Raw genomic sequence first — 22,874 nt, 5'->3', positions numbered from 1 at the left:
TGTTATAACAATATTGTAATGAAGAAAATTGATGATTCTAGATGACAATAAAACTGAAAATAGAATTTACCACAAGAGAGACAACAAGCATCATTTTCTATTAAACTAAAGTAAATTAAGAATGAATAAATCAAGCTTAAAGCATTTTTTGAATATTCATTTTAAAAAATCATAAAAATACCTGTCAAAATCCAGAGTTCAGCAAATATTTAAACTCATTTTGATATCCCTATGATCTCTGATTTATATTGCTTCCCAGATCAGAAAATTTGAACATTTTGATTCAGTGTCAATTTATTACAGTATATTTGAGTACTGTTAGAAAATAAGTTAACATCAACGGGATATATAGTAAGCAAAATCTCAACTGGTCATTTGTATGATTAACTAGCTGAATAAAGAAAAATAAGAAATGTCACACCACTGGTAGTATAATTCAGCCACACATCCATCACTACACACACTCTGATAGGTACTAAAAAAGAGTTAAACTATTAGAGCAGAATTAATACAAAATGAGGGAATTTGAAGTCAACTTTATAATTAAGATCAAATTCACATTTTCAGATAGATTGCTTTGTTTCACCCATATCCTACTGGCAAGAAGGGGAGGCAAAATAACTGTGATTTTTCAGGAAAAAAGGTATCAGCATCAAACAGAATGGGTTTGAATTCCAGTTCCAATACCCTCTAAAGCTGAGTAACCCAGGGAAAGGTTATTGAGTTATAAAATTTCATTTTCTCCTCTGTATAAAAGCATTGTTGTAGGAATTAAATAACAGTGTATCTAAAGCATTTAACACAGCATCTGGCACATTGTTTAGTCTTCAAAGGTGATGGTTACTATTATCATGTAATCAGTATACTGATATACTACATATTATTGGAAAGGATATGTGCTTCAAAAATATTCCTAAACCCAAGGATTCTTAAAGAGACTAAGAAGCAGTAGAAAGTATAGGCAATTCATTCCTTTTTTTCTACTCTACAATATTCATACTTTCAAAAATGTTCAATGAAAACTATAAAATAGATACTACCTCACGAAGAAAAATCCTGCTTTAATCTCAAAGGAGTTGATAAGGCATAGAACTTGAGCACTTTCATTTGTGATTCAAGTTAAATCACACATTTTAATGAACAATTTTATGTACATTCAATTGTACTTCCACAAAATTCAAAGTGTTATATATATAATACTAAAAGTTTCAAAGCTATATAAGCAGAAGAAAATTATCTAAATTATCAAGATTTACTTTAATAACCACAAGTTGTAAAATGTTGACACACTCAATCACAGAACTTCTACTTTTCTAAATATTTTTAAAAAACGCATTTGATAGGGAAAAAAATCAGAATCCAAATTAAATTATTTTTAAGATAAACATAATCATGAGATGTTATTAATATTTTATTTTAAAATAGAAAATCTCACCTCAATTTTACTTAATCAACCAGCAATTCATTTGGAGAGGGAGGCAAAGTGAGCTGCATAGGCAGAAACATATCAGGAAATTGCATGAAAAAGCTTCTCTTCATATCCCACCATTCTTCCTATATTATTTCTGATCTCTTTCTGATAATATGTCTATGAGAAAATGGAAACTAAGAATATGTTCTCCTAACTCTCCCTCCAAACTTTTCCTGTACATTCACCCAGAATAGCTGGACACTAGTTAACAATCCAACAACTTCTATTATTTTCTTCTATTACTTTCTATTCCAAATGACAAACTGGGATGTATGTACTTTTTTAATGATCACAAATTTTGGAGAATTCAATATACTACTTAAAATACAGTTGTCTAAACCCTTTTTAGGTTCTAATGAATTGGGGTAGCTGGTGGTAGATACCTGAAACTATCAAACTACAACCCAGAACCCATGAATCTTGAAGACAATTGTATAAAAATGTGGCTTATGAGGGGGGACAGTGGGATTGGGGGGGGCCATAGGGATCACACTCCCGTTTGTCTAGTTTGTGGATGGATGAGTGGAAAGGTGGGGGAAGGAAACAAACAAACAAACAGACAAGGGCGCCCATTGTTCTTTTTTACTTTAGTTGCTCCTTTTCACTTTAATTATTATTCTGGTTATTTTTGTGTGTGTGGTAATGAGGGTGTCGGGGATTGATTTTGGAAATATATGTACAACTACATAATGGTACTGTGAACAATCAAATGTACGATTTGTTTTGTATGACTACGTGGTATGTGAATGTATCTCAATAAAATGAATAATAAAAAAATATATAGTTGTATTAAATACTTAGGTTACTGATATAAAAACTTGATTTTCTGAAGGAAAAAGAATGACATAAGCTAATAATCTAAGCTGAAATTACTAGACAGTTTTCTCTGTTTGGTTTAGTTTATTAAAAGTCTAAATTTTCTGCTACAAAACAAATTATTTTTATGTTCCAGGTCAAATTAAATTCAGTAAAATGTGATATGAATACTAATAAAACATAGCCTCTCTCTATTTCAAGAGTCTATTGTCATACTTCTGTCACCAACATAACAGCAAAATCAGCATGAGAGAAATTCTGGTAGGCAGTTTAATGTTATGCTGATTGCTAAAATACCAAAAAGATTCACTAAAATATGAAATTGGTACCATAGTAAGAAAGTTGTAGTGCTAAATCCTGAGATATGTACCTCATTATTTTATGATTAAGGGGCATTCTGAATTTTTATTCACCAGAGAAACTCATGGGATACGAATTCATGATATATAGGTTTAATATTACTCAGAGATATGAATTTTACAAAATGGATATTCCATCAATTAAAAATGTCTAAAAACATGAACATTTTTGAAAGTATGAATATTGTGGATCAGAAAAAAAGGAATGAACTGCTTATACTTTCTACTGCTTCTTAGTCTCTTTAAGAATCCTTGGGAGGCGGGGCAAGATGGCAGACTGGTGAGCTGTATGTTTTAGTTACTCCTCCAGGAAAGTAGGTAGAAAGCCAGGAACTGTGTGGACTGGACACCACAGAGCAATCTGTCTTTGGACATACTTCATACAACACTCATGAAAATGTCGAACTGCTGAGATCAGCGAAATCTGTAAGTTTTTGCGGCCAGGGGACCCGTGCCCCTCCCTGCCAGGCTCAGTCCCGTGGGAGGAGGGGCTGTCAGCTCCGGGAAGGAGAAGGGAGAACTGCAGTGGCAGCCCTTATCGGAAACTCATTCTACTGATCCAACTCCAACCATAGATAGACTGAGACCAGACACCAGAGAATCTGAGAGCAGCCAGCCCAGCAGAGAGGAGACAGGCATAGAAAAAAAAAAAACAACACGAAAAACTCCAAAATAAAAGCAGAGGATTTTTGGAGTTCTGGTGAACACAGAAAGGGGAAGGGCGGAGCTCAGGCCTTGAGGCGCATATGCAAATCCCGAAGAAAAGCTGATCTCTCTACCTGTGGACCTTTCCTTAATGGCCCTGGTTGCTTTGTCTATTAGTATTTCAATAACCCATTAGATCTCTGAGGAGGGCCCTTTTTTTTTTTTTTTTAAATCCTTTTTTCTCTTTCTAAAACAATTACTCTAAGAAGCCCAATACAGAAAGCTTCAAAGACTTTCAATTTGGGCAGGTCAAGTCAAGAGCAGAACTAAGAGAGCTCTGAGACAAAAGGCAATAATCCAGTGGCTGACAAAATTCACTAAACACCACAACTTCCCAAGAAAAGGGGGGTGTCTGCTCACAGCCACCATCCTGGTGGACAGGAAACACTCCTGCCCATCGCCAGCCCCATAGCCCAGAACTGCCCCTGACAACGCAGTGTGACGGAAGTGCTTAAAATAACAAGCACACACCACAAAACTGGGCGTGGACATTAGCCTTCCCTGCAACCTCAGCTGATTGTCCCAGAGTTGGGAAGGTGGAGCAGTGTGAATTAACAAAGCCCCATTCAGCCATCATTTCAGCAGACTGGGAGCCTCCCTACACAGACCAGCAGCCCAGAACTGCCCTGGGGGGACGGCACTCACCTGTGACATAGCACAGTCATCCCTCAACAGAGGACCCGGGGTGCACAGCCTGGAAGAGGGGCCCACTTGCAAGTCTCAGGAGCCATACGCCAATACCAAGGACTTGTGGGTCAGTGGCAGAGACAAACTGTGGCAGGACTGAACTGAAGGATTAGACTATTGCAGCAGCTTTAAAACTCTAGGATCACCAGGGAGATTTGATTGTTAGGGCCACCCCCCCTCCCCGACTGCCCAGAAACACGCCCCACATACAGGGCAGACAACGCCAACTACACACGCAAGCTTGGTACACCAATTGGGCCCCACAAGACTCACTCTCCCACTCACCAAAAAGGCTAAGCAGGGGAGAACTGGCTTGTGGAGAACAGGTGGCTCGTGGACGCCACCTGCTGGTTAGTTAGAGAAAGTGTACTCCACGAAGCTGTAGATCTGATAAATTAGAGATAAGGACTTCAATAGGTCTACAAACCCTAAAAGAACCGTATCAAGTTCAGCAAATGCCACGAGGCCAAAAACAACAGAAAATTATAAAGCATATGAAAAAACCAGAAGATATGGATAACCCAAGCCCAAGCACCCAAATCAAAAGACCAGAAGAGACACAGCACCTAGAGCAGCTACTCAAAGAACTAAAGATGAACAATGAGACCATAGTACGGGATATAAAGGAAATCAAGAAGACTCTAGAAGAGCATAAAGAAGACATTGCAAGACTAAATAAAAAAATGGATGATCTTATGGAAATTAAAGAAACTGTTGACCAAATTAAAAAGATTCTGGACACTCATAGTACAAGACTAGAGGAAGTTGAACAACGAATCAGTGACCTGGAAGATGACAGAATGGAAAATGAAAGCATAAAAGAAAGAATGGGGAAAAAAATTGAAAAAATCAAAATGGACCTCAGGGATATGATAGATAATATGAAACGTCCAAATATAAGACTCACTGGTGTCCCAGAAGGGGAAGAAAAGGGTAAAGGTCTAGGAAGAGTATTCAAAGAAATTGTTGGGGAAAACTTCCCAAATCTTCTAAACAACATAAATACACAAATCATAAATGCTCAGCGAACTCCAAATAGAATAAATCCAAATAAACCCACTCCGAGACATATACTGATCACACTGTCAAACACAGAAGAAAAGGAGCAAGTTCTGAAAGCAGCAAGAGAAAAGCAATTCACCACATACAAAGGAAACAGCATAAGACTAAGTAGTGACTACTCAGCAGCCACCATGGAGGCAAGAAGGCAGTGGCACGATATATTTAAAATTCTGAGTGAGAAAAATTTCCAGCCAAGAATACTTTATCCAGCAAAGCTCTCCTTCAAATTTGAGGGAGAGCTGAAATTTTTCACAGACAAACAAATGCTGAGAGAATTTGCTAACAAGAGACCTGCCCTACTGGAGATACTAAAGGGAGCCCTACGGACAGAGAAACAAAGACAGGACAGAGAGACTTGGAGAAAGGTTCAGTACTAAAGAGATTCGATATGGGTACAATAAAGGATATTAATAGAGAGAGGGAAAAATACGGCAAACATAAACCAAAGGATAAGATGGCCGATTCAAGAAATGCCTTCACGGTTATAACGTTGAATGTAAATGGATTAAACTCCCCAATTCAAAGATATAAATTCGCAGAATGGATCAAAAAAAATGAACCATCAATATGTTGCATACAAGAGACTCATCTTAGACACAGGGACACAAAGAAACTGAAAGTGAAAGGATGGAAAAAAATATTTCATGCAAGCTACAGCCAAAAGAAAGCAGGTCTAGCAATATTAATCTCAGATAAAATAGACTTCAAATGCAGGGATGTTTTGAGAGACAAAGAAGGCCACTACATACTAATAAAAGGGGCAATTCAGCAAGAAGAAATAATAATCGTAAATGTCTATGCACCCAATCAAGGTGCCACAAAATACATGAGAGAAACACTGGCAAAACTAAAGGAAGCAATTGATGTTTCCACAATAATTGTGGGAGACTTCAACACATCACTCTCTCCTATAGATAGATCAACCAGACAGAAGACCAATAAGGAAATTGAAAACCTAAACAATCTGATAAATGAATTAGATTTAACAGACATCTACAGGACATTACATCCCAAATCACCAGGATACACATACTTTTCTAGTGCTCATGGAACTTTCTCCAGAATAGATCATATGCTGGGACATAAAACAAGCCTCAATAAATTTAAAAAGATTGAAATTATTCAAAGCACATTCTCTGACCACAATGGAATACAATTAGAAGTCAATAACCATCAGAGACTTAGAAAATTCACAAATACCTGGAGGTTAAACAACACACTCCTAAACAATCAGTGGGTTAAAGAAGAAATAGCAAGAGAAATTGCTAAATATATAGAGACGAATGAAAATGAGAACACAACATACCAAAACCTATGGGATGCAGCAAAAGCAGTGCTAAGGGGGAAATTTATAGCACTAAACGCATATATTAAAAAGGAAGAAAGAGCCAAAATCAAAGAACTAATGGATCAACTGAAGAAGCTAGAAAATGAACAGAAAACCAATCCTAAACCAAGTAGAAGAAAAGAAATAACAAGGATTAAAGCAGAAATAAATGACATAGAGAACAAAAAAACAATAGAGAGGATAAATATCACCAAAAGTTGGTTCTTTGAGAAGATCAACAAGATTGACAAGCCCCTAGCTAGACTGACAAAATCAAAAAGAGAGAAGACCCATATAAACAAAATAATGAATGAAAAAGGTGACATAACTGCAGATCCTGAAGAAATTAAAAAAATTATAAGAGGATATTATGAACAACTGTATGGCAACAAACTGGACAATGTAGAAGAAATGGACAATTTCCTGGAAACATATGAACAACCTAGACTGACCAGAGAAGAAATAGAAGACCTCAAGCAACCCATCACAAGCAAAGAGATACAATCAGTCATCAAAAATCTTCCCACAAATAAATGCCCAGGGCCAGATGGCTTCACAGGGGAATTCTACCAAACTTTCCAGAAAGAACTGACACCAATCTTACTCAAACTCTTTCAAAACATTGAAGAAAAGGGAACACTACCTAACTCATTTTATGAAGCTAACATCAATCTAATACCAACACCAGGCAAAGATGCTACAAAAAAGGAAAACTACCGGCCAATCTCCCTAATGAATATAGATGCAAAAATCCTCAACAAAATACTTGCAAATCGAATCCAAAGACACATTAAAAATATCATACACCATGACCAAGTGGGGTTCATTCCAGGCATGCAAGAATGGTTCAACATAAGAAAAACAATCAATGTATTACAACACATTAAAAACTCGAAAGGGAAAAATCAATTGATCATCTCAATAGATGCTGAAAAAGCATTTGACAAAATCCAACATCCCTTTTTGATAAAAACACTTCAAAAGGTAGGAATTGAAGGAAACTTCCTCAACATGATAAAGAGCATATATGAAAAACCCACAGCCAGCATAGTACTCAATGTTGAGAGACTGAAAGCCTTCCCTCTAAGATCAGGAACAAGACAAGGGTGCCCGCTGTCACCACTGTTATTCAACATTGTGCTGGAAGTGCTAGCCAGGGCAATCCGGCAAGACAAAGAAATAAAAGGCATCCAAATTGGAAAAGAAGAAGTAAAACTGTCATTGTTTGCAGATGATATGATCTTATATCTAGAAAACCCTGAGAAATCGACGATACAGCTACTAGAGCTAATAAACAAATTTAGCAAAGTAGCGGGATACAAGGTTAATGCACATAAGTCAAAAATGTTTCTATATGCTAGAAATGAACAAACTGAAGAGACACTCAAGAAAAAGATACCATTTTCAATAGCAACTAAAAAAATCAAGTACCTAGGAATAAACTTAACCAAAGATGTAAAAGACCTATACAAAGAAAACTACATAACTCTACTAAAAGAAATAGAAGGGGACCTTAAAAGATGGAAAAATATTCCATGTTCATGGATAGGAAGGCTAAATGTCATTAAGATGTCAATTCTACCCAAACTCATCTACAGATTCAATGCAATCCCAATCAAAATTCCAACAACCTACTTTGCAGACTTGGAAAAGCTAGTTATCAAATTTATTTGGAAAGGGAAGATGCCTCGAATTGCTAAAGACACTCTAAAAAAGAAAAACCAAGTGGGAGGACTTACACTCCCTGACTTTGAAGCTTATTATAAAGCCACAGTTGTCAAAACAGCATGGTACTGGCACAAAGATAGACATATAGATCAATGGAATCGAATTGAGAATTCAGAGATAGACCCTCAGATCTATGGCCGACTGATCTTTGATAAGGCCCCCAAAGTCACTGAACTGAGCCATAATGGTCTTTTCAACAAATGGGGCTGGGAGAGTTAGATATCCATATCCAAAAGAATCAAAGAGGACCCCTACCTCACCCCCTACACAAAAATTAACTCAAAATGGACCAAAGATCTCAATATAAAAGAAAGTACCATAAAACTCCTAGAAGATAATGTAGGAAAACATCTTCAAGACCTTGTATTAGGCGGCCACTTCCTAGACTTTACACCCAAAGCACAAGCAACAAAAGAGAAAATAGATAAATGGGAACTCCTCAAGCTTAGAAGTTTCTGCACCTCAAAGGAATTTCTCAAAAAGGTAAAGAGGCAGCCAACTCAATGGGAAAAAATTTTTGGAAACCATGTATCTGACAAAAGACTGATATCTTGCATATACAAAGAAATCCTACAACTCAATGACAATAGTACAGACAGCCCAATTATAAAATGGGCAAAAGATATGAAAAGACAGTTCTCTCAAGAGGAAATACAAATGGCCAAGAAACACATGAAAAAATGTTCAGCTTCACTAGCTATTAGAGAGATGCAAATTAAGACCACAATGAGATACCATCTAACACCGGTTAGAATGGCTGCCATTAAACAAACAGGAAACTACAAATGCTGGAGGGGATGTGGAGAAATTGGAACTCTTATTCATTGTTGGTGGGACTGTATAATGGTTCAGCCACTCTGGAAGTCAGTCTGGCAGTTCCTTAGAAAAGTAGATATAGAGCTACCATTCGATCCAGCGATTGCACTTCTCGGTATATACCCGCAAGATCGGAAAGCAGTGACACGAACAGATATCTGCACGCCAATGTTCATAGTAGCATTATTCACAATTGCCAAGAGATGGAAACAACCCAAATGTCCTCCAACAGATGAGTGGATAAATAAAATGTGTATATACACACGATGGAATACTACGCGGCAGTAAGAAGGAACAATCTGGTGAAACATATGACAACATGGATGAACCTTGAAGACATAATGCTGAGCGAAATAAGCCAGGCACAAAAAGAGAAATATTATATGCTACCACTAATGTGAACTTTGAAAAATGTAAAACAAATGGTTTATAATGTAGAATGTAGGGGAACTAGCAATAGAGAGCAATTAAGGAAGGGGGAACAGTAATCCAAGAAGAACATATAAGCTATTTAACGTTCTGGGGATGCCCAGAAATGACTATGGTCTGTTAATTTCTGATGGATATAGTAGGAACAAGTTAACAGAAATGTTGCTATATTAGGTAACTTTCTTGGGGTAAAGTAGGAACATGTTGGAAGTTAAGCAGTTATCTTAGGTTAGTTGTCTTTTTCTTACTCCCTTGTTATGATCTCTTTGAAAAGTTCTTTTATTGTATGTTTGTTTTCTTTTTAACTTTTTTTTTCATACAGTTGATTTAAAAAAGAAGGGAAAGTTAAAAAAAAAAAAAAAAAAAAAGTTAAAAATAAAAAGATGTAGTGCCCCCTTGAGGAGCCTGTGGAGAATGCAGGGGTATTCTCCTACCTCACCTCCATGGTTGCTAACATGACCACAGACATAGGGGACTGGTGGTTTGATGGGTTGAGCCCTCTACCATAAGTTTTACCCTTGGGAAGACGGTTGCTGCAAAGGAGAGGCTAGGCCTCCCTATATCTGTGCCTAAGAGTCTCCTCCTGAATGCCTCTTTGTTGCTCAGATGTGACCCTCTCTCTCTGGCTAAGCCAACTTGAAAGGTGAAATCACTGCCCTCCCCCCTACGTGGGATCAGACACCCAGGGGAGTGAATCTCCCTGGCAACGTGGAATATGACTCCTGGGGAGGAATGTAGACCCGGCATCGTGGGACGGAGAACAACTTCTTGACCAAAAGAGGGATGTGAAAGGAAATGAAATAAGCTTCAGTGGCAGAGAGATTCCAAAAGGAGCCGAGAGGTCACTCTGGTGAGCACTCTTACGCACACTTTAGACAACCCTTTTTAGGTTCTAAAGAATTGGGGTAGCTGGTGGTGGATACCTGAAACTATCAAATTACAACCCAGAACCCATGAATCTCGAAGACAGTTGTATAAAAATGTAGCTTATGAGGGGTGACAATGGGATTGGGAAAGCCATAAGGACCACACTCCACTTTGTCTAGTTTAGGGATGGATGAGTAGAAAAATAGGGGAAGGAAACAAACAGACAAAGGTACCCAGTGTTCTTTTTTACTTCAATTGCTCTTTTTCACTCTAATTATTATTCTTGTTATTTTTGTGTGTGTGCTAATGAAGGTGTCAGGGATTGATTTAGGTGATGAATGTACAACTATGTAATGGTACTGTAAACAATCGAAAGTACGATTTGTTTTGGTATGACTGCGTGGTATGTGAATATATCTCAATAAAATGATAAAAAAAAAAAAGAATCCTTGGGTTTAGGAATATTTTTGAAGTACATATCCTTTCCAATAATATGTAGTATATCAGTATACTGATTACATGATAATAATAACCATCACCTTTTAAGACTTAACAATGTACCAGATGCTGTGTTAAGTGCAATTTTCTTATGATTTCCAACAGTTCACAAGAGGAAAGTATTACTCAAGACAGCGAAAAATTCCAATTGGGTACCAAAATGTTAAAAATGATTTAAGCCTCTCAACCTCACTTCTAGTACAATATAAATGTATTTTTAAAAGGTAAAGTGACTTCACTACAGTTCACCAGTATGTGAAATCATCTGAGTACTGAATACTTATTTATAATAGCAAAGAATAAATAATCTAATATCCATCAATAGTACAGCAGCAAAAAGTAGTATATAATCATATTATGGGGTACCGTGCAATCACTAATAACAATGTGGTCAACATATTTACACTCATGGAAAGATCCCCAAGACTTACTGAAAGAAAAGGGAAGCTACAGAAATTCATATATATATGAATTCATATATATGTGAAAATAAACTATCTATAGATTTGCACATATGAAATATAAAGAGATACATAAACCGATTTACTCTAATGAAGGAAAGTAAAAGTGGGAGGAGAGAGTGAAATGATCTTTAAGATTTCTTTTGTAAGGTTTTTCCATAAAGTTTGAAACTCCCTCTGAGAATATTTTTAAGTTTTGTTTGTGTAATAAAGAATTTTGATGTATTAATGCATGAGATAATGTATTATACAAATGCTAGTGATATCATGAGATCTATAATGTATGAAGCTCTCCCACTATGAAGATCATCCTCATATTCTAGGATTATAACATTTTAGTGACAAAATGGGCTTTGAAATTATTTGTTCATAATCCCTCATTTTACACAAGTTAAAATTGAAGTCCAAACAAGTGATTTTTAGAATCGTAGTTAACTATAAGACCTTTAAAAGAAAACTGTAAGTCCAAAAGTCCCATTAAATAAGGAAATTTGCAGAAATGCTCAATTATACTTCTTCAAATTACCCATAAGATTTCTTGCCAAAGTGCTGAAAGGAATTCTGAAGGATTTATTTCTGTCTCAAGTCAAGAAGCTCGACAAAATGACTCTAGTCATAAAAATAACTATCACATTCTAAAGAATATATTAACTATATATTTTTCAAGATTTCTAAGAAGCCTATATAATTGGGTCATACAACTATTTCTCTAAGTTAATTGCCTTTATACAAAGCTCTTTTTTTAGCAGAATTGTATGTCTTACACTATACTCAAAGGCTGATACTTAAAAAAAAAAAAAAAAAGAAAAATTCTAAGTGAAAAGTCTCTGTGTTTTCTATAATATTCAAAAATCTCCAAAATATTTTTCATTGTATTCCTCTAGAGAACTTAAAATATGAAGACTTGTATGATAAATTTCTCTCATAACTCAGAATCATATATTAGCTTACTTTCTAATACTAAAAATGGGGAATGATTTTGCTCTCCACCCCCACCCATGGATGTTTGGCAATTGTCTGGAGGCATAGGTGCATAGGAGTCTGCTACTGGCATCAGATGGTAAAGGCCAGGGATATAATAAACAGCCTACAAAGCACAAAAATTCCCCACCCTACCCCCGACAAAGAAATGCAGCCCAAAATGTCAATAGTGTCAATGTTGAGAAACCCTGATTAGATAATGTGCTACATAATTCACTGTAACTGTTCCTTCTTTCAGTGACTACTGACTGGCATGTCCAGAGCTAAGCCTGCTCTGAACCCAGTATTTGCTCTTCCTTCCTTACTTTTCTCTCTACTATATCCCCAAATGTTGGAAGACATTCTAATTAATTATGAATATTTTCTGGGAAAATACCAGAAATGCAAAATCAAAACCTTTCTAGTAGCTAAAGAATTACATGACTTTAACTGTAAATACTGTATTAAATCAAGGATCGTGCAGTATTTTATACTTGAAAAATACAATGTTTCTTACCTTAAATAGACAACGGCATATATATTCATAAACCATGTGCTTTAATGAGCTGATAAGAGACTGAATTCTCTGTTCTGTATTTTCAGAATCCTGTAGATTACAATTTGAAAATTGAAAACCATTAAGAAATTGATAAACATTCAAAAGGTATCTCACAGTTTATTTACTCTTATACATTGTTTCTCCAGACTGATAGCTGTTCCTGGCACAAGGATCTTTGTACATCAAACTCAAGGGACTAAACAGATTAAGTGCATTAAACTTGCATACTAATACAATAAAAAAAAATGATGTATGTTTCATTAATGTATGGAATTAAATATTTCAATAAATAAAAATTACAGTTTCAAATAATGCAACAAGATTTGAATTTGACCATATCATTTTCATTCCTACTGGCATTAAAAATATGATCTACATATTTTATGTAGATGTATATACATGTAGTTTCAATGTTAAGGCCATTGAAACTACATGTATAATTACCATTCCAGCCTCAAAACAGTATTATCAAAGCAGTCTGTGTAGATTTTTCTCATCCTCAATATGAGAACCTAAATGATCTCAAACATGTCCTTCATATTGAATAAGGATGGACAATAACTTTGAAATAGGTGCTGTAAAAACTCAAACATCTTTAGTTTGGATCTCCTTTAGTACTTCCATTGTAAAATGGAAGGCAGAGTAAAAGCCATGATTTGATAAAGTATTATTAATGGCTCTTTCCTTTGATTAACTAAAAATGGCTTGGGGTAAGAATGTGGGATGGGAAGGTTGTAAAGATTGGCCTTTTCCCTAAGAGTGATATGAGTTTTACATCTCACTTTAGGAAGCATATGGAGACTATAAGCCTTGCAATTACCCCAAGGCTGCCACACTGTGAGGAAGCCAAGCTTGGTGGAGAGGCCACACGTAAGACAGCACTCCAGTCAGCATCCTAGTCATCAACCCTCCCAGTCAATACACCAGGCACGCGAGTGAATGAGAATGTAACTTCCCACTCTCAAGTACTCCCAAGTGAGGCCCCAGATTGAGCAGAGACAATGTTCCCTGACCAAATTACCAGCAGAATCCCATGAGAATAAGAAAACGGTTATTTTAATATGCTAAATTTGGTATGAAATTATACTTAGCAGACATAACCAGAACAATAGCCATATAGGAGTTAGTTAAATAAAGTATGGTATAGCCTCACACTCTCTAAAATTATTGTGTAGACTTATATTTATTGACATAAAAGTTATCTACAATACACTAACAAGTTTTTAAAAGAACAGTATAATACCTTTTTGTTTAAAACAATGTGTTAAACTTTAAACATATCCTCCCCTCTGCTAGAATATAAGCTTGATAGAGCAGAGATTTTTATCTGTTTGGTACACAACTGTAGCCCCATTATCTAGAACAATACTTGGCACACATTATACCTCAAACAACAAGAATATATAATGAAATGTTAAACGTAGTTTTCCCTAGGTGGTGGGATTATGTGGACAATTTCTTATCTCCATACCTTTATGAATTATCTGGTTTTTTAATGAACATCTATTACTCATTAATTTATACTCAGAACAGAAATAATTTCCACTAAAAAGATGTCTTGAAACTCCTCTTTAATACTAAACGTGATTAACAAACTGATTTCGTTTAAAAATGTGATATGAGGTCTTTTGAAAATATAATTGCATGCAAGTTTTCTCAGGAAATTACTTTTTTTACGCACCCTAATAAAGTGACCACTCTTATTCACTCCCAACTACAGGGTAACAAACAACATACCTGTTTGTTTTGCAGAGCTCGTTGGAAAAGTCGGAGAAATGCAGCCAAACTAAAACGGTACATGTTATTAATTTTGGATAAGTCAGAAATAATAAAGTACATCTTGCTGGCACTCTCAGCCAGAGGGAGATAGGCATCCCGCTCCTGTGGATCATTGGTGGAGAAAATCCCTTAGTATTGGAACAACTTTACTGCCATCTACAGGCCACTATGCACATATCTAGTAACAGCCTTACTGTATCTACATACATACAACAAATGAAGCTGAAGAATCACAGAATGTCATAACTAAAAGGAATAGTATAATCTAGTTTTTCTTCCTTATTTTTATGAAACTGAGGACAATATACATTAAATACTTGTCTACCAGTCAGATGACAGAGCTAAGAGTAGTTCATGGATTGGTCTTAATGAGTACCAAGGGCACTTGTACTAGGAATAAGAGGGTAAGTGGAATGGTACACACTTGTGGTCAGAGACTGGATGCTGCAAAATTACAGTTCAAAAGAGAACTACTGAAGGTAATAAAAGAGGGCATGGCACAACCAAAGTATACTAACAGTAGAGTAAAAGTTCCAACTATGAAACTAGGGTATGGGATTGAAACCAACAAAAACACTACTGGACTAGAGGTAGACAAGAGGACTGTAACAGATGTCTACATAGAGATACTGAAGCACATAGCACTGCTGGAATGTATGTATGGAAAGAGCCATTAACCACAGAGGTTTGTATTTGGGGTGAAAGTGAAGGATGACAGGAATGAGAGGATCATAGGATTACATAGCCTCAAAGCTGGAATTCTGAGAAGATGTTCCCTGTCACTCTGATCAAAGCACCGGGATTATAAATATTTGTAAGATTGTGTGTGTGACTTAACAATGTCTGTGAAAAAAAAGAAGGAACAGAAAGTTCAAAATCTTTTGGTAGAGAATGACAGTCACCACAACATCTGAAAAGTTTAACCCTGGTAGAGAATGTGGGGTGATTTCAATACAGGCCATCATCTCACCTCATCCAGAGTTAAACTTTGCAGATACTATGACTGCAATTCTCTACCAAGAGGATTCCAGCAGAACTTTTTCTGAAGTAAAGAAACAAACGAGAAGTTTAGAAGTTGAGCAAGGTCTGAAGAATATGAAAGGAAATGTGGAAAGTCTCTGAGGTGAAAGGGAAAGATTTAAAGGATATCAGTGAGGGTCCAGGTCAGATTGGAATCTAGGAATTCATAGTGGCATTAATCTGCCTGGTTGTATGATTTTCTCCAGCAGAGCTCAATCACTATAATGTAGGAGAGGAAAAGATATGTCTACTGATATAGGGTTGGAATTTTGCTAAAGGAAGAAGTATCAATAAAATAAAAAGGGTGTTAAAGCATTTGTAAGAAAATAGTTCAGATCATCAAGCATATAGGGTTCAGCATGAGTCCAGAAGAAAATGTTTTTAATGGAAAAGAACTTTCAACCTTTGTCATTAATGTATTAAACTTGCTTTAACATAAGTAAGTTCCAAGTGTGGTAAATATGTTCTTTCATATTCATTTTCAATATGCAGCAGTACAAACTTGTAGATGTACCTTAGATAAACAATATGCCAGAAAACAGAACACAGCAGTGTACACTGACCAGCAGACCATATCTTTGATGAGCCAAATTTTAACTCTCTCTCTCAAATAAGAATTAGACCCAAAGCCCTGATGTTTCTGAATAGTTTTCTTCTTTGGATATCACCTTTCCCTGAAGGTCTGGCTCTACATTTTTTATCATATTAACATAAGTGTTTAAAAAAAATGATATAAAATCACATAAGAAGAAATAATTACTTGATCAAGGGAAATCTGGAGTTTGTGAGACTCTTTAAGTGACTCTTGAATAAGTGCACTGCTTGCTTTTGTCTGATTCAAAGATTCAATCAAATCCTTATTTTCTAAAATATTGCCTTGAGATGTAGCAAGTGTCTGTAGGAAAAAATTAACAAAATGATATGAACATTATACGTATAAAAATAATCAATTAAAAATCCCATATTAACTGTCATTAATTTAGCAATATTAATAGGAATTTACCTCATTCTAAAATAATTTCAACATTTATGGTCTCCTTACATCAAACATTTGGTAAATCATATGACAGTATCATTGCCAAAGCACTACCTATGTATTAATTTTATCAATCTAATAAAACTAAAAAATACTTCATAGAATAGGTTAACTCATAATTTCAGGTATTGTGCCTCCCATTTACTAATGATTCTTGAAATTCTGAGCATATAAATGATAATTAAATATTAGATATTATTAGCTAAAATTTAGCTAAAAATTGTTTGTCTGAAACATTCCTCCCTAAGATTCTATATTCTAAAAGACATCTGCATTTTCTCTTAGAATTTTGACTTTGAGATATTTGTTGGTATGCATTTGAAACAACCAAAAACAGCTGGAGGTACTAAAAAAAAAAATTTTAAACACTGTTATTCTATTCATTAAAAAAAAAAAGCAAAATGAAAAAAAAATCCTGAATGATTACATTTTACCTCTAAAAGAGATTCTTCAAGTTTGGCTAGCTGTATTTTCTTCTCTTCTTCATGTTGCAATAATCTTGTTTTCTGTTCCTCTAAGTCAGGTTTCTCATGCTGAATAGTTAAAGCTAAAAGCTTAAAATAAAAAATAAAAACACAAGGATATTCTAGAGATAAGTTAAAAAACAGGTCTTGCATGTTTACTAAATATTACAAGTATTATGATACAATGTACCTCATTTGATTCTTTCAAATAAAACATATGAGGTAACTTTCACAGTTATTTCTGACAAAAAGGAAAGAATTGAATGGTTACAACGACAATTAAAATTTTAAATATTACAGGATACCTATAAGAAATTGCATTACTTAATATACCAATATGTACTATTTAGTTAAAAAACTAAATATATCAAATTTGGGGAGACCAGAATTTTACTTAAATGATAAGTATTTGCATTAAGAAATAAAAAGAGGAGGCGGGGCAAGATGGCAGACTGGTGAGCTGTATGTTTTAGTTACTCCTCCAGGAAAGTAGGTAAAAAGCCAGGAACTGCGTGGACTGGACACCACAGAGCAATCTGTCTTTGGGCATACTTCATACAACACTCATGAAAACGTGGAACTCCTGAGATCAGCGAAATCTGTAAGTTTTTGCGGCCAGGGGACCCGCGCCCCTCCCTGCCAGGCTCAGTCCCGGGGGAGGAGGGGCTGTCAGCTCCAGGAAGGAGAAGGGAGAATTGCAGTGGCTGCTCTTATCGGAAACTCATTCTACTGATTCAAACTCCAACCATAGATAGACTGAGGCCAGACACCAGAGACTCTGAGAGCAGCCAGCCCAGCAGAGAGGAGACAGGCATAGAAAAAAAAACAACACGAAAAACTCCAAAATAAAAGCAGAGGATTTTTGGAGTTCTGGTGAACACAGAAAGGGGAAGGGCGGAGATCAGGCCTTGAGGCGCATATGCAAATCCCGAAGCAAGGCTGATCTCTCTGCCTTGGGCACCTTTCCTTAATGGCCCTGGTTGCTTTGTCTATTAGCATTTCAATAACCCATTAGATCTCTGAGGAGGGCCGTTTTTTTTGTTTTTTGTTTTTTTTGTTTTTTTTTTTTTTAAATCCTTTTTGCTTTTTCTAAAACAATTACTCTAAGAAGCTCAATACAGAAAGCTTCAAAGAATTGAAATTTGGGCACGTCAAGTCAAGAGCAGAACTAAGAGAGCTCTGAGACAAAAGGCAATAATCCAGTGGCTGAGAAAATTCACTAAACAACACAACTTCCCAAGAAAAGGGGGGTGTCCGCTCACAGCCACCATCCTGGTGGACAGGAAACACTCCTGCCCATCACCAGCCCCATAGCCCAGAGCTGCCCCAGACAACCCAGTGTGACGGAAGTGCTTCAAATAACAGGCACACACCACAAAACTGGGCGTGGACATTAGCCTTCCCTGCAACCTCAGCTGAATGTCCCAGAGCTGGGAAGGGGGAGCAGTGTGAATTAACAGAGCCCCATTCAGCCATCATTTGAGCAGACTGGGAGCCTCCCAACACAGCCCAGCAGCCCAGAACTGCCCTGGGGGGACGGCACTCACCTGTGACATAGCACAGTCATCCCTCAACAGAGGACCCGGGGTGCACAGCCTGGAAGAGGGGCCCACTTGCAAGTCTCAGGAGCCATACGCCAATACCAAAGACTTGTGGGTCAGTGGCAGAGACAAACTGTGGCAGGACTGAACTGAAGGATTAGACTATTGCAGTAGCTTTAAAACTCTAGGATCATCAGGGAGATTTGATTGTTAGGGCCACCCCCCCTCCCCGACTGCCCAGAAACACGCCCCACATACAGGGCAGGCAACACCAACTACACACGCAAGCTTGGGACACCAATTGGGCCCCACAAGACTCACTCCCCCACTCACCAAAAAGGCTAAGCAGGGGAGATCTGGCTTGTGGAGAACAGGTGGCTCGTGGACGCCACCTGCTGGTTAGTTAGAGAAAGTGTACTCCACGAAGCTGTAGATCTGATAAATTAGAGATAAGGACTTCAACTGGTCTACAAACCCTAAAAGAACCCTATCAAGGTCAGCAAATGCCACGAGGCCAAAAACAACAGAAAATTATAAAGCATATGAAAAAACCAGACGATATGGATAACCCAAGCCCAAGCACCCAAATCAAAAGACCAGAAGAGACACACCTAGAGCAGCTACTCAAAGAACTAAAGATGAACAATGAGACCCTAGTACGGGATATGAAGGAAATCAAGAAGACCCTGGAAGAGCATAAAGAAGACATTGCAAGACTAAATAAAAAAATGGATGATCTTATGGAAATTAAAGAAACTGTTGACCAAATTAAAAAGATTCTGGACACTCATAGTACAAGACTAGAGGAAGTTGAACAACGAATCAGTGACCTGGAAGATGACAGAATGGAAAATGAAAGCATAAAAGAAAGAATGGGGAAAAAAATTGAAAAACTCGAAATGGACCTCAGGGATATGATAGATAATATGAAACGTCCGAATATAAGACTCATTGGTGTCCCAGAAGGGGAAGAAAAGGGTAAAGGTCTAGGAAGAGTATTCAAAGAAATTGTTGGGGAAAACTTCCCAAATCTTCTAAACAACATAAATACACAAATCATAAATGCTCAGCGAACTCCAAATAGAATAAATCCAAAAAAACCCACTCCGAGACATATACTGATCACACTGTCAAACACAGAAGAGAAGGAGCAAGTTCTGAAAGCAGCAAGAGAAAAGCAATTCACCACATACAAAGGAAACAGCATAAGACTAAGTAGTGACTACTCAGCAGCCACCATGGAGGCGAGAAGGCAGTGGCACGATATATTTAAAATTCTGAGTGAGAGGAATTTCCAGCCAAGAATACTTTATCCAGCACAGCTCTCCTTCAAATTTGAGGGAGAGCTTAAATTTTTCACAGACAAAGAAATGCTGAGAGAATTTGCTAACAAGAGACCTGCCCTACTGGAGATACTAAAGGGAGCCCTACAGACAGAGAAACAAAGACAGGACAGAGAGACTTGGAGAAAGGTTCAGTACTAAAGAGATTCGGTATGGGTACAATAAAGGATATTAATAGAGAGAGGGAAAAATATGGCAAACATAATCCAAAGGATAAGATGGCCGATTCAAGAAATGCCTTCACGGTTTTAACGTTGAATGTAAATGGATTAAACTCCCCAATTAAAAGATATAGATTCGCAGAATGGATCAAAAAAAATGAACCATCAATATGTTGCATACAAGAGACTCATCTTAGACACAGGGACACAAAGAAACTGAAAGTGAAAGGATGGAAAAAAATATTTCATGCAAGCTACAGCCAAAAGAAAGCAGGTCTAGCAATATTAATCTCAGATAAAATAGACTTCAAATGCAGGGATGTTTTGAGAGACAAAGAAGGCCACTACATACTAATAAAAGGGGCAATTCAGCAAGAAGAAATAACAATCGTAAATGTCTATGCACCCAATCAAGGTGCCACAAAATACATGAGAGAAACATTGACAAAACTAAAGGAAGCAATTGATGTTTCCACAATAATTGTGGGAGACTTCAACACATCACTCTCTCCTATAGATAGATCAACCAGACAGAAGACCAATAAGGAAATTGAAAACCTAAACAATCTGATAAATGAATTAGATTTAACAGACATCTACAGGACATTACATCCCAAATCAACAGGATACACATACTTTTCTAGTGCTCACGGAACTTTCTCCAGAATAGATCATATGCTGGGACATAAAACAAGCCTCAATAAATTTAAAAAGATTGAAATTATTCAAAGCACATTCTCTGACCACAATGGAATACAATTAGAAGTCAATAACCATCAGAGACTTAGAAAATTCACAAATACCTGGAGGTTAAACAACACACTCCTAAACAATCAGTGGGTTAAAGAAGAAATAGCAAGAGAAATTGCTAAATATATAGAGACGAATGAAAATGAGAACACAACATACCAAAACCTATGGGATGCAGCAAAAGCAGTGCTAAGGGGGAAATTTATAGCACTAAACGCATATATTAAAAAGGAAGAAAGAGCCAAAATCAAAGAACTAATGGATCAACTGAAGAAGCTAGAAAATGAACAGCAAACCAATCCTAAACCAAGTACAAGAAAAGAAATAACAAGGATTAAAGCAGAAATAAATGACATAGAGAACAAAAAAACAATAGAGAGGATAAATATCACCAAAAGTTGGTTCTTTGAGAAGATCAACAAGATTGACAAGCCCCTAGCTAGACTGACAAAATCAAAAAGAGAGAAGACCCATATAAACAAAATAATGAATGAAAAAGGTGACATAACTGCAGATCCTGAAGAAATTAAAAAAATTATAAGAGGATATTATGAACAACTGTATGGCAACAAACTGGATAATGTAGAAGAAATGGACAATTTCCTGGAAACATATGAACAACCTAGACTGACCAGAGAAGAAATAGAAGACCTCAAGCAACCCATCACAAGCAAAGAGATCCAATCAGTCATCAAAAATCTTCCCACAAATAAATGCCCAGGGCCAGATGGCTTCACAGGGGAATTCTACCAAACTTTCCAGAAAGAACTGACACCAATCTTACTCAAACTCTTTCAAAACATTGAAAAAAATGGAACACTACCTAACTCATTTTATGAAGCTAACATCAATCTAATACCAAAACCAGGCAAAGATGCTACAAAAAAGGAAAACTACCGGCCAATCTCCCTAATGAATATAGATGCAAAAATCCTCAAAAAAATACTTGCAAATCGAATCCAAAGACACATTAAAAATATCATACACCATGACCAAGTGGGGTTCATTCCAGGCATGCAAGGATGGTTCAACATAAGAAAAACAATCAATGTATTACAACACATTAAAAACTCGAAAGGGAAAAATCAATTGATCATCTCAATAGATGCTGAAAAAGCATTTGACAAAATCCAACATCCCTTTTTGATAAAAACACTTCAAAAGGTAGGAATTGAAGGAAACTTCCTCAACATGATAAAGAGCATATATGAAAAACCCACAGCCAGCATAGTACTCAATGGTGAGAGACTGAAAGCCTTCCCTCTAAGATCAGGAACAAGACAAGGATGCCCGCTGTCACCACTGTTATTCAACATTGTGCTGGAAGTGCTAGCCAGGGCAATCCGGCAAGACAAAGAAATAAAAGGCATCCAAATTGGAAAAGAAGAAGTAAAACTGTCATTGTTTGCAGATGATATGATCTTATATCTAGAAAACCCTGAGAAATCAAAGATACACCTACTAGAGCTAATAAACAAATTTAGCAAAGTAGCGGGATACAAGATTAATGCACATAAGTCAGTAATGTTTCTATATGCTAGAAATGAACAAACTGAAGAGACACTCAAGAAAAAGATACCATTTTCAATAGCAACTAAAAAAATCAAGTACCTAGGAATAAACTTAACCAAAGATGTAAAAGACCTATACAAAGAAAACTACATAACTCTACTAAAAGAAATAGAAGGGGACCTTAAAAGATGGAAAAATATTCCATGTTCATGGATAGGAAGGCTAAATGTCATTAAGATGTCAATTCTACCCAAACTCATCTACAGATTCAATGCAATCCCAATCAAAATTCCAACAACCTACTTTGCAGACTTGGAAAAGCTAGTTATCAAATTTATTTGGAAAGGGAAGATGCCTCGAATTGCTAAAGACACTCTAAAAAAGAAAAACGAAGTGGGAGGACTTACACTCCCTGACTTTGAAGCCTATTATAAAGCCACAGTTGCCAAAACAGCATGGTACTGGCACAAAGATAGACATATAGATCAATGGAATCGAATTGAGAATTCAGAGATAGACCCTC

At 36.6% G+C, this 22,874-nt stretch overlaps 1 protein-coding gene across 1 annotated transcript in view; it reads right to left on the bottom strand.

The window, feature by feature from the left end:
• Positions 1-22,874, bottom strand: part of DYNC2H1 (dynein cytoplasmic 2 heavy chain 1) — a 419,160-nt gene that overhangs the window by 195,261 nt on the left and 201,025 nt on the right. The window contains exons 67-70 of the mRNA XM_037841237.1: positions 17,015-17,134; positions 16,305-16,439; positions 14,483-14,626; positions 12,704-12,793 (exon numbers count right to left, since the gene is read on the bottom strand). Of these exons, the coding sequence (XP_037697165.1) occupies positions 12,704-12,793; positions 14,483-14,626; positions 16,305-16,439; positions 17,015-17,134 (489 nt within the window). The remainder of the gene's footprint in view (positions 1-12,703; positions 12,794-14,482; positions 14,627-16,304; positions 16,440-17,014; positions 17,135-22,874) is intronic.

This window comes from Choloepus didactylus, chromosome 6 (genome assembly GCF_015220235.1).
Source record: "Choloepus didactylus isolate mChoDid1 chromosome 6, mChoDid1.pri, whole genome shotgun sequence".
In the NCBI taxonomy this organism is placed as follows: Eukaryota; Metazoa; Chordata; class Mammalia; order Pilosa; family Megalonychidae; genus Choloepus; species Choloepus didactylus.
Note: the sequence above shows the minus strand (reverse complement) of the source record. Positions and strands in the feature narration are given on the sequence as shown.